This window comes from Phodopus roborovskii, unplaced genomic scaffold (assembly GCF_943737965.1).
Source record: "Phodopus roborovskii unplaced genomic scaffold, PHOROB, whole genome shotgun sequence".
Classification (NCBI taxonomy): Eukaryota; Metazoa; Chordata; class Mammalia; order Rodentia; family Cricetidae; genus Phodopus; species Phodopus roborovskii.
The window spans coordinates 13,842,525-13,856,784 of NW_026125295.1; the positions used below are offsets into that span (position 1 = coordinate 13,842,525).

The 14,260-nt window shown below is 53.6% G+C and overlaps 1 protein-coding gene across 8 annotated transcripts in view; it reads left to right on the plus strand.

The window, feature by feature from the left end:
- The window catches only part of Rnf123 (ring finger protein 123), a 30,003-nt gene that overhangs the window by 5,260 nt on the left and 10,483 nt on the right, over positions 1-14,260 (plus strand). For 7 of the 8 annotated variants that reach the window (XR_007835784.1, XR_007835786.1, XR_007835785.1 and 4 more), the window contains 23 exons: positions 1,653-1,732; positions 1,842-1,936; positions 2,294-2,348; positions 2,442-2,527; positions 2,817-2,903; positions 3,121-3,188; positions 3,333-3,458; positions 3,869-3,983; positions 4,064-4,168; positions 4,540-4,665; positions 4,779-4,871; positions 4,949-5,022; positions 5,577-5,694; positions 5,888-5,987; positions 6,167-6,228; positions 6,390-6,461; positions 6,675-6,795; positions 7,394-7,495; positions 9,049-9,155; positions 9,356-9,554; positions 9,998-10,143; positions 10,411-10,494; positions 11,143-11,250. Coding sequence is in view for 5 of the 8 variants with exons in the window: in XM_051204452.1 (XP_051060409.1) it covers positions 1,653-1,732; positions 1,842-1,936; positions 2,294-2,348; positions 2,442-2,527; positions 2,817-2,903; positions 3,121-3,188; positions 3,333-3,458; positions 3,869-3,983; positions 4,064-4,168; positions 4,540-4,665; positions 4,779-4,871; positions 4,949-5,022; positions 5,577-5,694; positions 5,888-5,987; positions 6,167-6,228; positions 6,390-6,461; positions 6,675-6,795; positions 7,394-7,495; positions 9,049-9,155; positions 9,356-9,554; positions 9,998-10,143; positions 10,411-10,494; positions 11,143-11,250 (2,329 nt within the window). In the remaining 3 variants the exon portion in view is untranslated. The remainder of the gene's footprint in view (positions 1-1,652; positions 1,733-1,841; positions 1,937-2,293; positions 2,349-2,441; positions 2,528-2,816; positions 2,904-3,120; positions 3,189-3,332; positions 3,459-3,868; positions 3,984-4,063; positions 4,169-4,539; positions 4,666-4,778; positions 4,872-4,948; positions 5,023-5,576; positions 5,695-5,887; positions 5,988-6,166; positions 6,229-6,389; positions 6,462-6,674; positions 6,796-7,393; positions 7,496-9,048; positions 9,156-9,355; positions 9,555-9,997; positions 10,144-10,410; positions 10,495-11,142; positions 11,251-14,260) is intronic. The other variant, XM_051204471.1, reaches the window with a different exon arrangement.

The window sequence follows — 14,260 nt, forward strand, 5'->3', positions numbered from 1 at the left end:
GAAGTTTCCTTTAGCCTTTGGACTATTGGGCAACATAGAGTTGCCTTCAGTCTTCCTTGTTACTGGCTTAATAACTATTGCTGGCTCCTGACGGTGGCCGGCCTAGGGCTCAGCAAGGGTAAGGAGGGGTCTTTGTATATATCCACCTCCTGCAGTTTAGGGTTAGTCCTGTCTTACAGGAGGAAAGCATGTGGTCTGTGAACCTGGGCCATAGCTACCCAGTAGGAGTTAGTGCTTTGCCTCATCTATGACCCTTCCAGAGCCTACTGGTTTTAGGCATATGAGCAGAGCAGGTACTGGGATTAGAGGAGGCAGAACAGGTACTGCCAGTCTGTGAACTGGATTCAGATGGGCGGGCGGTAGACCTCTGTCCTGCCAAGTCTTGCTGGTTGTTAATTCCTTGTCTGCTATTCTTAGGAGCTGAGCTCAGGTCAGGTCTCCCCATCCCCCACCACACACACACACACACACACACACACACACACCAGGGGGCTGTGTGGCCCAGTCTGGCCTCAAACTTGCAATTTTTCTGCCTCAGCCTCCTGGGTGCTGGTATTAAATGTGTGTGCAACCATGCCCAGCCTGATAGGCCCTTTAACTCAGGGAACTTGTGCTGAGAAGATTAGGCATCCGCCCAGACAAACTTGCCCAGCCCTTTTGCTGCAAAAGATTGTGGGCAGATGGGCCATGTATTCTGCTGGCTACCCAAAGCCAGGAAGGCATAGAATAGACCCAGCCCTTTGTACTTCGAGGGCATGCCTGATTAACAACATCTCCCTTGGCTGAGTAGTGGGAAAGGCTGTGCTGCCAAAAGAAGCATAGGTTTAGGGTTAAGGACTAGATTAGATAACCCTGGTGCTGGCTGACGGGGCAGCTGGCGTCCCTCCCAGCCTCATCTTCCAGCCAGAACCGACACAGATGCATTTGAGAGAAGGTAGGTTATGAGCTACCAGGCAGCATGGGCTTTTCATGGGAATCTTCACATCTTGACAGCCTGATGTACAGCTGTTTTTTTCTTTTTGTTGTTACTGTTTTCTTTGTTTACAGATGAGGGAATTAAGAGTTAGAGAGCTGGTATGTGTGTGTGCACGCACACATGTGCACACATGCACATGGTGCAGTTGGAAGCAAAGGGGCTTGTGGTGCATGTGGATGCTGGAGGACAAACGTCTCTGTCAGTCCTTAGATGCTGCCCTCTCTTTCTTTGTTTTGAGGCAGGGTCTCTCACTGGTCAGGAACTTGTTAAGTAGGCCAATTGGCTCACCGGTGAGACCCAGGGGCCCTCCCATATCTTCTTCCCTAGTGCTGACTAGTGCTAAATATACACAAATTCCATAACCTCCAACCCTTTTTTCTTACATGGGTTTTTACTCTGCTCCTTTTGGTGCTTTCCTGACTATGCTAATCTTCCCAGCCTGAAGGCTGACGATTTTTTATTTTTAAGCAGTCCTGAGGTATATATGCTTGTAAGCTTTAGTTTAGTGACTCATGCCATTTCTTAGCTCCTAGCTTACTAGAGTCTAGAACCAGGTAAGTCCTTCCTCCAGAGCTTAACCAGCCACCCAGCAGAGCTCAGGGAAAAGGTGACGGGGGGGTTATTGTTTGGCTGATCTCAAGGGCTTGTGGCCCCCCAGCATCCTTTCGCTCTCCAGGGACCCCCTGAACTTCCATAACCTGCCAGAGCATGTGGAGCAGCTGCTGCAGGTGGACAGTGAAGATGAGGAGAGCCAGGGTGAGGCGTTCCCTGGAGTGGGGTTGAGAGTGTGGGGCGGAGCCCTGGAGTTCTCTGCTGTGTCTGGCAGACCCTCTGCCCTCCCTGACCTCCACATCTCCCCTCTCAGGACAAGTTGAAGGGCGACTTGGGCCATCTACTGTGGTCCTAGACCACACAGGAGGCTTTGAGGGGCTTCTCCTTGTGGATGATGATCTCCTGGGGGTGAGTGAACATTGTTGTGGGCCCCTAGTTCAGCTCCTTCTAACAGTCCCAAGCTCTGCTGGTATGGCCCTGTCCTCTGTGTCTGTCCTGGTGAAGCATCCACACTCACCTTGACACCGCTCCAGACCATGATGCCCCAACCCTTAAGCCTTCCTGACATAACCCTGAAACCTAGATACAATCACCACCTCAAGCCCTTCCAGCAAAGCCCTAGGTCCCATCATGCTTCTATCCCAGAAGCTCTTGACGTGGATAGAGTCTCTCCTACCTCAGCCAGACACAGTGCAGTGTTGGCCATACCAAACTTGTGCCACCAATGCGTGCCTGGAGAGCAACGCTGCCTTCTTCTCTACCCAGGTGATTGGACACAGCAACTTTGGCACTATCCGCTCTACCACATGTGTGTACAAAGGTGAGCTCACATCTGCTGAGGCTGAGGGGTGGGGGAAAGCGAGACAAGAGGCAGCCTTCATTCACTTTCCGGGCCTACCTCTGCTTTTTCTAGGGAAGTGGGTCTACGAGGTACTCATCTCCTCCCAGGGGCTCATGCAGATCGGCTGGTGCACTATCAACTGCCGCTTTAATCAGGAGGTACACACAAGAGGAGCACTCTCCTGGAGAGGGCTCGTGTTACAGGCATCCTCAAAGCAGGGGCACCCCTAGGCCCGCTCAGGGGCCTGATCTGGGTTGGCCACTGAAGAGGGAATGTGCTCCATTCTACTGGAGGGCACCTAGTATAGAACCCTTCACTCCTGGCTCCTTTGCAAACACATCACACCCCTTCTCTAGGGCCATGAGGGCACTAGGTTAGTAACTGGTGGGCTCTGGCCTGCCCTTACCCATCTTCCCCAGACCTCACAAGCAGTTCCTTCCTTCCTAGGAAGGGGTTGGAGATACATACAACTCCTATGCCTATGACGGGAATCGGGTGCGCAAATGGAACGTGACCACAACAAATTATGGCAAGGTGAGAGCTAGGCTTCAGTGGATCACCAACCGTAGCTTGTGGTCTGGAGCCACAGGCTAGCCATGAAGGACTTTAGGTACCAGGGAAGAGTCAGGTGTTTGGAAACTCCTGTCTCCTTGTGGCTAGTCTTCCCTGGGTGGTCCTAGAAATGGAGCTGGGATGTGGATCAAGCAGGCTCTATGCTTCTTTGTGTCTGTAACGCTTCCTTTCATGGCAGGCGTGGGCAGCGGGAGACATCGTGAGCTGCCTGATTGATCTGGACGATGGCACTCTATCCTTTTGCCTGTGAGTCTCCTATCTATCCACAGACCTGGCCAGACGCCCATTTCCTGCTCATTCTATGGGAGCCAGGCCAAGTTCAGTAGACCAAGGGTGGGCAGCCATACCCTTCCTAGCACTGGGTTATAGACCTACCCTTTTCCTCTCCAGGAATGGTGTGTCACTGGGCACTGCCTTTGAGAACCTTTCCAGAGGCCTGGGAATGGCCTACTTCCCAGCCATCAGCCTGTCATTCAAAGAGTCTGTGGCATTCAACTTCGGCAGCCGTCCTTTGCGATATCATTTTGGGAAGATGGTTGTGGGAGGCTTGGCATCGAAAATGGGGTCTCCCTACCCCAGGAGCACTGTGGGCTGTTGCCAGGTCTAGCTGCTGCTATGTGTACATAAGATGCAGCTTAGTTAGGTTGGTGTAAGGACAAAAGTCCTTTTAAGGTGGGTGCCATTAATTGTCATCATTGATCAGGTGAAGAACATAAAATGACAAGGGACTCAAAGACTGAGTGGGAGAATTGTGATCCAGGCTGGGCCCCTGCTGTGCTGCTTGGTGGGCGGCGGTGGCGGCAGAGGTGGTGGTGGTGTAGGGGACTCTGGTTAGGCTCTCTGTGGGAAGAAGAGAGGGAGGGAGGGAGGGAGGGAGGGTGTGTCTCAGCATCAGGTTAGGTGTTGCTTGCTTAACTCTGTGGCACCTACCCAGTTGCGGGCTTCCGGCCCCTGCAGGACCCTCCCTTCACTGACCTGGTGCGGGCACAGAGATTGCTGGGCTGTTTTCGGGCAGTGTTGAGTGTGGAGCTGGACCCTGTGGTGAGCCAGAGTCTGGGCTGGGTGAACAGGGGTCTTACCCCAGCCCACTTCCCCTCATAGTCTTCTCCCCTGCCCAACAGGAAGGGCGATTGGTGGAGAAGGAAAGCTCCGAGTGGCAGTTGCAAGGGCAGCCCACCGCCCTCCTTACCCTGGCCCACATCTTCCATCACTTTGCACCACTCCTGGTAAGGAGATGACGGGGGAGGGCAGAGGGGGCATGCTAGATGTGTCCGTGGTAGACACACGCATCTGCTAGGGGCTCACGTGGGATCCAGTAGCATCACCTGCCAGGGTTCTGTACGACCACAGGCCTCAGACCTTAAGGATAGCATCCCGGGGAAGAACAGTCTTGATTGTCACAGGCTGAGGAAATGGCATGGCAAAACCCTAGAGAGTGTGGGCCAGCAGCTCTTCTTGTTCCCAGTCAGACTCTGGAAGGGTTCATCTGTGGTAGAATTGCTTGAAAGGCTCAAGACTTGGTATCTGAGAGATGAGAAGGGGCCTCCTGAGTAGAGGGGGCAGCCACAGCTTTACCAGTGCCTGCCCTTCGGTGCAGCGCAAGGTATACCTGGTGGAGGCTGTGCTTGTGAGCTTCCTGCTGGGCATCACGGAGAAGGGCACGCCTGAGCAGGCGCAGTCTGTGGTACACCAGATCTTGGACCTCCTGTGGCTCTTCATGGAGGTAAGACTTGTGACTCCAGGCTCAGGCCAGGCTGTCAGACCCCATCAGGGCCACGAGGTATGGTAGGGTCTTGGGAAAGGCCCTGTCATGGCTGCCCTAGCATCTCTTCCCAGGACTATGAGGTACAGGATTGCCTCAAGCAGTTGATGATGTCTCTGCTACGTCTCTACCGGTTCTCACCCATTGTCCCAGACCTGGGTCTACAGGTGGGAGCATCTGTCCCTGCCCTGAACACCGCCCCCCCCAGCCTCGCTTGCCTGTTCTGAGCACCCCTTTTCCACAGATCCACTACCTGCGCCTCACTATTTCTATCCTGAGACATGAGAAGTCCCGCAAGTTTCTGCTTAGCAACGTCCTGTATCCTTTGGATGCTAGGCAGACCAGCCATGTAGTGATGTAGTGCCTTGTAGGGTCAGCAGAGGGCAGTGTTCACCAGACCAGGTGAGTCTCTCCCCAGGGAGAGTTAGAAGGCCTGCTGCTGCGTGGAGGTGTGTGAGAAGGCCCCATAGCCTGCTCTCTAGCCTCATCTAGGTAAACTGCTATCAGACAAGATCTTCTCTGAAGAGGCAGCTGTCCAGGAAGCCTAAACACAAGACACCTTAGTCTGTGTCTTTTAGCCCCCAGTAGGCAGAAACGATGGGACGTAGGAGTCAAAGTTGGGGCCTGAGATGGAGCAGCAGGCCCTCCCAGCCATCTAGTCCTTTGACAAGTTTTTGTCATACCCTTGCTGGGTAGTGGGCCTGCTGACTTGATAACCATAGATCTTTCTTGAGGCTCACAACCTAGGAGACAGTTACATGGTGAAGCTGGCATCTTAGACGATGGTTACATCAAGGTGGTTTCTGAGAAAGGGTTCATGGGCATGTATAGCAGGTTCTTTGTGAGCCAAGTTCTTCCTTCACGATTGCCAGTTTCGACATGCTTCGGTCTGTGGTCTTCTTTTATATTAAGAGCCCCCTGCGTGTGGAGGAGGCTGGCCTGCAGGAACTCATCCCCACCACCTGGTGGCCCCATCGCTCCAGCAGGGAGGTGGGCAGACCTTGATGGGATGGGAGCTGGCATGTGAGGGCCTGCCCCAGGGTACCTGCGCACCTGGCACTGACTACCCGAGGCCTCTTTTGCCCTGGGTCCTGAAGTCCTTGGGGGTGAGAGGTCTTCTGTGTGAAGTAGTCCTGGGTAAGTCAGTCCCCAGGAAACCCTTCTGTCCTCTGCCCCTGCCTAGGGCAGAGACAGTAAGGAGGCAAAGGAGGAGACCACTGAGGAGCGGCAACGGAGGCGAGCCTACGAACGTGGCTGCCAAAGACTAAAGAAGCGCATTGAAGGTCAGCCCCCCTCAGGCCTTGGGTAGGGACAGGGCATCTGTGCACATATACTTTGGAGCTGTTGCTGGTGACCATACCTAGGGTAGGCTTGGGGAACCCTGGAGGTAGAGGTCTGACACAAATTTCTGCCTGCTCCCATTCCTGGGAGCCTAAGGGTTGTATTTCCTGCCCCATCCCAGTGGTGGAAGGACTACAGGTCCAGATCCTGAAGCTGCTGTTGGACAATAAGGATGACAATGGGGTAAGAGGCCCAAGACTCCTGTGTGGGTCCCTAGCTGGGAGGGATGCTGCTTTGGCTCAGAGTCCCAGAGAGCAGGGGCTGGTTCATGTTCCTACGCAGGGACTCCGGGTAAAGTGGAGAATTGTCAGCTAAGCACAGTCTCCTTTTCCCATTCCTTGAAGGGTGAAGCTTCTAGGTACATCTTTCTGACAAAATTCCGAAAGTTTCTGCAGGAGAATGCCAGCGGCCGGGGGGTAGGTACCCTCCAGGGCAGCCACTGAGGGCTGTGTTGCAGGGGTTGTGCTCTGGGCATCTGGCACCTCTCAGCCTGTCTCGTATCTGTGTCACATTCCTCTGCTGTCACTGCCTTTTCCTCCGGGACCCATGCACAGCCTTGCATGAGGATGAGCTGGACCCTGGCCTGGCACCAATATCTGTTACGTTTTGTTTCTGTTATGTGCCCCCAGAACATGCCAATGCTCTGCCCCCCTGAGTACATGGTTTGCTTCCTGCACCGGCTGGTGTCTGCCCTGCGCTTCTATTGGGATGAATACAAAGCTTCCAACCCCCGCGCTTCCTTCAGCGAGGGTGAGTGACACCAGACCCCCGGTTGGCAAGGCTGGGTTGAACCGGGTCTGCGTTGGCTCCTGGTGGTGCTGTAGAGACCTGAGATGGGTGTGAGGATAGCTGGGCTCTGCCCAGTTAAGTCCATCTCGGGAGCCCCACACTCTGGGGCCCTTGGGCCTGTGTTGGCTGACGGATCCCACAGACTCCTGCCTATGACAGGCACTATTCCTCAGTTCTGGTGCCCAGATCTCTGTGCAGTCCTTTTAGGAGCTGCCTTGGACGGGGCCTGGGGCTCCTATGTTTGGGCAGAGTCCCAGGGTCGTTGGAGACTTGGGCACTCTGGGCTGGGGAGCATCCATAGAGTTTACCTTCTGTTCTCTTGGGTGGTTACAGCTGGTAGCTGAGAGGCAGCTGCCAAGAATTCTTCCTCCACTCCAAGTTCTGCAGTTGTTGACATTAATCTAAAACAGCAAGGAGTGAGAGAGACAAAGAGGCCTGGGCTCTGGCTCTACTGTCTGCCCGGGCTGGTGGATGAAGGTCAGAAGGCTAGAGTAGAGGCTATGGCTCTGGAGAGTTCTACTGTGCAGATTGCTGACCCCACATCCCTGTCTTCCTGCAGAGGCGTATGTCCCGCCCCAGATCTTCTATAATGGCAAGGTGGATTACTTTGACCTTCAGCGCCTTGGGGGCCTCCTCTCACACCTTCGAAAGACCCTTAAAGGTGAGTGGAGGCTCAGTGAACAGGCCTGGCTGCCTCTGAGCCTGTAGTGCTGTGGGTGCTGAGTCACCCTGTATCCACTAGAGGGTGCCCAAGTCTTTCTTAGCTGTTTTGCCAGGGAGCTGCTAACCTGCTAGGCTGCATCTGATCTTGGGTTTAGACAGCTGTGCCTTCCCTGGGCACTAGAGACAGGCTAGAAATGCACTGATGGAATAGGGGCCAGATGTATGGTCATGGAATTTGGCATCCTGGTAAAGGCCGTATCAGTGCTGTCTGAGCTGCCTTCATTGGTGAGCATAGCTCACTATGGTGCAAAGGGCCTTTGGTATCGTGAACCCAAGAGCAAGAATGTCAATTATGGGCAGAGTGTGGTGGCATACACTGTAAATAACAGCACTCAGGAGGGTACAGGCAGGTAGAGCTCTGGGAGTTCCAGGCCAGCCATGGCTACATAGTGAGACCTTCCTTTAAAAACCAACAAACAGGGCTGGAAAACTGGCTCAACAGTTAATGAACACTTGTTAGTTTTGTTGACTCCCAGCACCCCCAGGGCAGCTCACAATAATCTGTAATCCAGTCTTTTGATCTCTTTGGCCACCAGGCATGCACATGCTACATGTACAAAACCACTTATACAAGTGAAAAAATAAATCTAAAAACATTGTATTAAAAATAAGCAACAAAGCCAGGTGGTGGTGGCAACTGCCTTTAATCCCAGCTCTTGGGAGGCAGAGGCAGGTGGATCTCTGTCAGTTCAAGACCAGTGTGGTCTATAAAGTGGGTTCCAGGACAGCCAGGACTGTTACACACAGAAACCCTGTCTCAAAAAACAAAACAAAAAAGCAGCAACGCAAGTTTGAAGCAGCCCAGTATGGCCTGCAGATGTGCTGGGAAGTCTGAGGAAGGGAGCTGTGAGGGGTGAGGCCAGTCTGAGGCTTTTGCAGGCCACCCGGAAGGAGCAAACCCTCCGGGATCAGCTTTGGAAGGCCTGGGGGAATCTAGGAAGTGAAGTCAGGTTTACATTATGAGATGTTCGCTCTTGAAGTAGGGAGAATGGACTGCAGTGGGATAATTATCTAGGTGATGTAGGATAAGGGCCTGCCTAGGGAAGTAGGTGGTTGTAGAGCAATGGGTAGCCTTGATCATGCTAGTTCTATAGCTGGGTATCATCAGGGCCAGGGCTTTAGAAGGAAGATGAGATATCAAGTCCAGTGTGTTGATGAGACCTACAAACTCAGCGAGAAGCAGAGCCCGAGCTGGAGACGTGCTTGGATTGTCTGTGCAAAGTGAGGTGTGCCTGACCTCCTGTCTGGAGTAGTCTTACGGGACGCCGTAGGCCCACAGGAACGCTACGGTGAGGGGGGCCTCCTGCTTCCAGTTGCGACTAGAGGAGACCCCCTTGCTGTAGAGAGAAGGCTGGGTTGCAGTAAGAGGGAGAAGGTGGTGCGGAACAGCACCCCGCCCAGTCTGCCAGTGCTGTCGCCACTCAGAGCAGTTCCATCAGTGGCCCCTCTTCTGTAGCTGGCCTAAGCCTCTCACCCTGCCGTGTCTCTCAGATGACCTTGCTTCCAAAGCCAATATCGTGATTGACCCCCTGGAGCTCCAGGCAGCTACCATGGATGACCTGGATGAGGATGAAGAGCCAGCCCCCACGGCGGTCCAGGTGTGGCAGTAGGGGCAGGCAGAGGCTTCATGTTGGGTTTTTCCTTCATCTTGTAGGTAGGGGTAAGACGCAGGTCAGCTTCTCTCCATGTAGGCGAGCCCCTCCCTGTCCATTCCCCCAACCCTGTGCATCAAGATGGTCCTACGTGGGTTCCAGTCTTGGAGAGTCGATTAGCTTCTGACCCCCTTTCTCCACTACAGCGTCCCATACAAGCCTTGGCCATGGGTGGGGCTCTGCCCCTGCCCCGGCCAGGCTGGCTCAGTTCTCCAACCCTGGGCCGAGCCAACCGCTTCCTCAGCACAGCAGCTGTGAGCCTCATGACCCCACGGCGGCCTCTGAGCACCATAGAGAAAGTGAAGGTTCGCTCGCTGAACGTGGAGCAGAGGTCTCGTGAGGACAGTAGGTGCTGGGCAGAGCTGCTGAGGGACCCTTCTCTGTGTATAACCCTTATCTTTGGCAAAACCAGAATAGTCCCCTCCCCCCCCCACTCCCTACCACCTTGAGGCCTGGCCACATCCCAAGGGTACAGGAAGCACAATCTGAAGACATGAAATCAATATCACAAAAATAGGTCCTGGTGTTGCAAGGCTTCGCCCTGTGCCCCACCCCCCCTTGACCCATTCTCCCTGAGCTCCCTTCCTAGGGAGAGAGAGGGAATCCCCTCTCCTCTCAGCAGGCTCTTATCGCCTGTGTATTTAAGAGGGAATCAGAAGTCCCAGCACCAGGAAGCAGAGGTTATTGTCAGACCTCTGAGTTTAAGGCCAGCCTGGTCTACAGGGTGAGACCCTGTCTCAAAAAAACAACAGAAAAGCCTGGCTCTCATTCTGTTTTCTGCTCCCCAGTCGAGGGCAGCCACTGGAATGAGGGCCTGCTGTTGGGGAGACCCCCTGAGGAGCCCGAGCAGCCCCTCACCGAGAACTCGCTGCTGGAAGTCCTGGATGGCACAGTCATGATGTATAACCTCAGCGTACACCAGCAGCTGGGCAAGGTCTCACACTGTCAGTCATGTCCGTGGTGAGGGGTGTTCTGCATGGTGGGGCACATGGATGCTTCCACACCTGCCCGTGGGGTGTTAGTGCACAAGAACACATCACACAGCAAGACTCTGCTGCTGCCGCCTGGCTCTGCCCTGTGTTATTTTTGTAGGAAGAGGCCAGATTTGGGGAACTTTGCAGGCTAGGGCCAGATTGGGTTTCAAAAAGCCCAGTTAAGGTACCCAAGGGTCACCCTGGATGTGTGGTGTTCAATACTCTAGATGGTGGGTGTGTCTGATGATGTCAACGAGTATGCAATGGCCCTGAGAGACACAGAGGACAAACTCCGCCGGTGCCCCAAGAGGGTGAGTCTGGGGCAGGCAGGTGGGGATGGGAACAGACGGGTGTTGCACAGGGCACAGGGGCGCTATACTTGGGGTCCCTCCTATACTAGAGCACCTCACAAAGGAAATCTTGTTCTGGGGATGCCCCAGCATTTTCCCTTGCCCCTGCCCTGACCGCACCAAGTGGTGAGGACAAGGCTGGCTGAGGGCCTGTGTGCCTTGAGCCCCATCGACCAGCTGTAGCCCATGCCAAGGCTCCCCCATTCCTGCCCACTAAGTGCTGATGCTGCACACATCACCCTCATTAATAATGGATGGACCTAGAGTGCCTCCTTAGCCACTTGGAGTCAGCAGGAAGCGGGCCGAGGCTCTGCCATGGCATGCCTAGCCTGGGCTGGGCCTTCTGTTCCCACTGTCACCAAAGTGTTGGGATTACCCAGCCATTGAAGTTGCAGTCTGGCCCTGTGTCCCTGGATGCTCGCACCAGCAGCTCACGGAGAGGGGTTAACCAGCTGGGTCACCGCTGATCACTGGCAGAAGTGAGCCTTGAATGTGGAGCTCTACCCCCCTCGTCTGCCCAGGGTGCTAGTAGGGTCCATATCAGACTGCCCCGTGAGATATGGGCATGAGGGTATATGCTGATTGTCTGTTTTTCTCTGTGGGGGTCAGAGGAAGGACATCCTTGCAGAGCTGACCAAGAGCCAGAAAGTTTTCTCAGAAAAGCTGGATCACCTGAGTCGCCGGCTCGCCTGGGTCCATGCCACTGTCTACTCCCAGGTGAGTAGCATGGCCCTACTTAGTGTGGCCCTTTTTCAGCTCTCTGTTTGACTGTAGGCTTGACAAGGTTGCACTAGGACCCTTAAGGACCCTAACCCTATGTCAGATTGTCCTCTCCCACACTATGCCATTTCCCTTGTGGCTGTGGACTTAGTACAGGGGTCCTTCCTGCTCACCTTACTCTTCAGCCATGGTCCTGTGGGGAGTTAGGTCGTCTCTACCTGCCTTCTCCCCTCACCCCTCCTCTCAGGCATTAACTACTCCACCCCTGCCAGCACATCTCATCTGGGGCTTTGTGGCCTCCCCAAACCTCGCTTTCTTGTGTCTGCTTCTGGCTAACTCCCTGCTGCCCCTTGAGTCTGGACGCTTGTCTTCTTTCACTTGCTCAGGTGCTATCCAGACACCTGTCCCACACAGACAGCCAGAAAGATGAGCCTCTGCCCTCCCACGCCAGTGGGGGACAGGGAAGGCGGACCCTGCACTCCCTTTGAGGCTGAAATTTGGCCCTTGACCCTGGTCCCTCCCACCTAGTTTCTTCTACCTATCCCTCCTGGCAGCTCTCTCTCAGTAGTGGTGCCATGGGGCTGTTGACAGGTGCCCTTGGAGAGAGGCATACTGTCCCCTGGGACTGGGGAGTCGAAGCTTTTGGCATCTCCATCTCTACCCAGTTTTCTCTGCTCAGTGTGCCTCTCCTTACGTGTGTGTGTGTGTGTGTGTGTGTGTGTGTGTGTGTGTGTGTGTATTTTATCTGCTTGTATGTATGTGCACCACATGCCTGTAGTGCCCATGGAGGCCAGAAGAGGCCACCAGATCCCCTGAAACTGGAGTTAGAGACATTTGTGAGCTGTCATGTGGGTGCTAGGAATTGAACCTGAGTCTTCTTGAAGAATAACTAGTGCTCTTAACCACTGAGCCGTTTCTCCAGCCCTTCAGTGTGTCTCCTAATAGCTCCTTCTCCACACCTAAACCACTTCCACCTTTTACCTGTTCCTCCTCCTGCTATCAAAAGCAGCCAAAGACTTGTGTTGGAAGCTTCCCACCTCCGGGGTTTCACACCTGCCCCCTTCTCTTGGCGCTCTGGCCACACCCTCCCATACCAGCTTCCCAGGACCCTAACCCTTCCACCACCCCTCCTTTCTCGTGGTGTTCACTATTTTCATTAGAGTTGTATACTTGGAGTCTTCTTGCTTGTTTGTTGTTTTGTTTTGTCGAGACAGTGTTTCTTGGCCTTGGATTTCCCAGAACTTGCTCTGTAGACCAGGCTGGTCTCAAATTCATAGAGTTTCACCTGCCTCTGCCTCCTGAGTGCTGGGACTAAAGGCCTGTGCCACCACCTCCAAACTTACTTTTGAATCTTAAGTTTATGGTTCTGAACCACTTTGAGTTAATTTTTGTAGATGGCGTAAAGCAAGGTCAGGTTTTATGCTTCTGCTTGTAGGGCTGCAGTCCCCTAGAGCCATTGTTGGAAAGGACCAGTCTTTCCCTGTTGGGTCCTTGTCAAAATCAATTGACAACGGAAGGGTCCCTTACTCTGTCTCATTGGTCTTTACATGTACCACACTTTTTTGATTTTCAGTTGTTTTTGACAATAAGTTTTGAAATCAGGAGGATGGAAGATGGCTGAGTGGGTAAGGGCATTTGCCACTATGTTACTTTCTTTGCTGTGAAGAGACACCATGACCAAGCAACTCTTTTTTTTTTTTTTTTTTAATTTAACTTTATTTTATGTGCTTTGGTGTTTTGCCATAGGTGTCGGGTCCCCTGAAACTGGAGTTACAAACAGTTGTGAGCTGCCATGTGGGTGCTGGGAATTGAACTCAGGTCTCCTGGAAGAACAGCTGGTGCTCTTAACCCCTGAGCCATCTCTCCAGCCCCCCAAGGCAACTCTTACAAAGGAAACCATTTAATTGGGGTGGCTCGCTTACAGTTTCAGAGGTTCATTCATCATGGCGGGGAGCACGGTTCAGTCCATCATCATGGCGGGGAGCACGGTGGCACACCAGGAAACATGGTGCTGGAGAAGTAGTTGAGAGCTTTACATCCACAGGCAGCCAGCAGAGTCACTGGTCCTGGCATGGGCTTTTGAGACATCAGAGCCCATTCCCATTGTCACACCTCCCAACAAGGCCACACTTACTCCCTCCCAAACAGTCTACCAGCTGCTAAGCATCTAAATATAGGGGCCATTTTCACTCAAACCATCACAGCCACCCAGGAGAGCACCAACTCCTGCAAGTTATCCTCTGATATCTACATGTTCACCATGGCACACATGCGTGTGCGTGCACTCAGGCACGCTCACACACAAACATCAGGAGGCTCGCTGCTGCCTGTGACTCCAGCCCCGGGGACCCCGTGCGTCTGCTCTCCATGGCGCCTGCACTCACACAATGTCTGGGTGGGTTTCCTGCCTTCCTGCCTTCCTGCCTGCCTTCCTGCCTGCCTTCCTGCCTTCCTTCCTTCCTTCCTGCCTGCCTTCCTTCCTGCCTTCCTTCCTGCCTCCCTGCCTTCTTTCCTGCCTTCCTTCCTGCCTTCCTGCCTGCCTTCCTGCCTTCCTGCCTTCCTTCCTGCCTTCCTTCCTTCCTTCCTTCCTTCGTGTGTGTGTGTGTGTGTGTGTGTGTGTGTGTGTGTGTGTGTGTGTGTGTGTTTCGGGACAGGGTTTCCCTGGCTGTCCTGGAACTCACTCTGTAGACCAGGCTGGCCTCAAACTCAGAGATCCTCCTGCCTCTGCCTTCCAAGTGCTGGGATTAAAAGTGTGTGCCACCAGAGTCTGGCTGTTTGTTTTTGTTTTTTTGAGACAGGGTTTCTCTGTATTGCTTTGGAGCCTGCCCTGGAACTGGCTCTGTAGACCAGGCTGGCCTCGAACTCACAGAGATCTGCCTGCCTCTGTCTCCTTAGTGCTGGGACTAAAGGTGTGTGCCACCAATGCCCGGCTAATGATTTTCTTTTTATCTTGAAAAGATTGTGTATGTGAGTACTTAACGTTTCTGTATGGATTTGAACACATGCA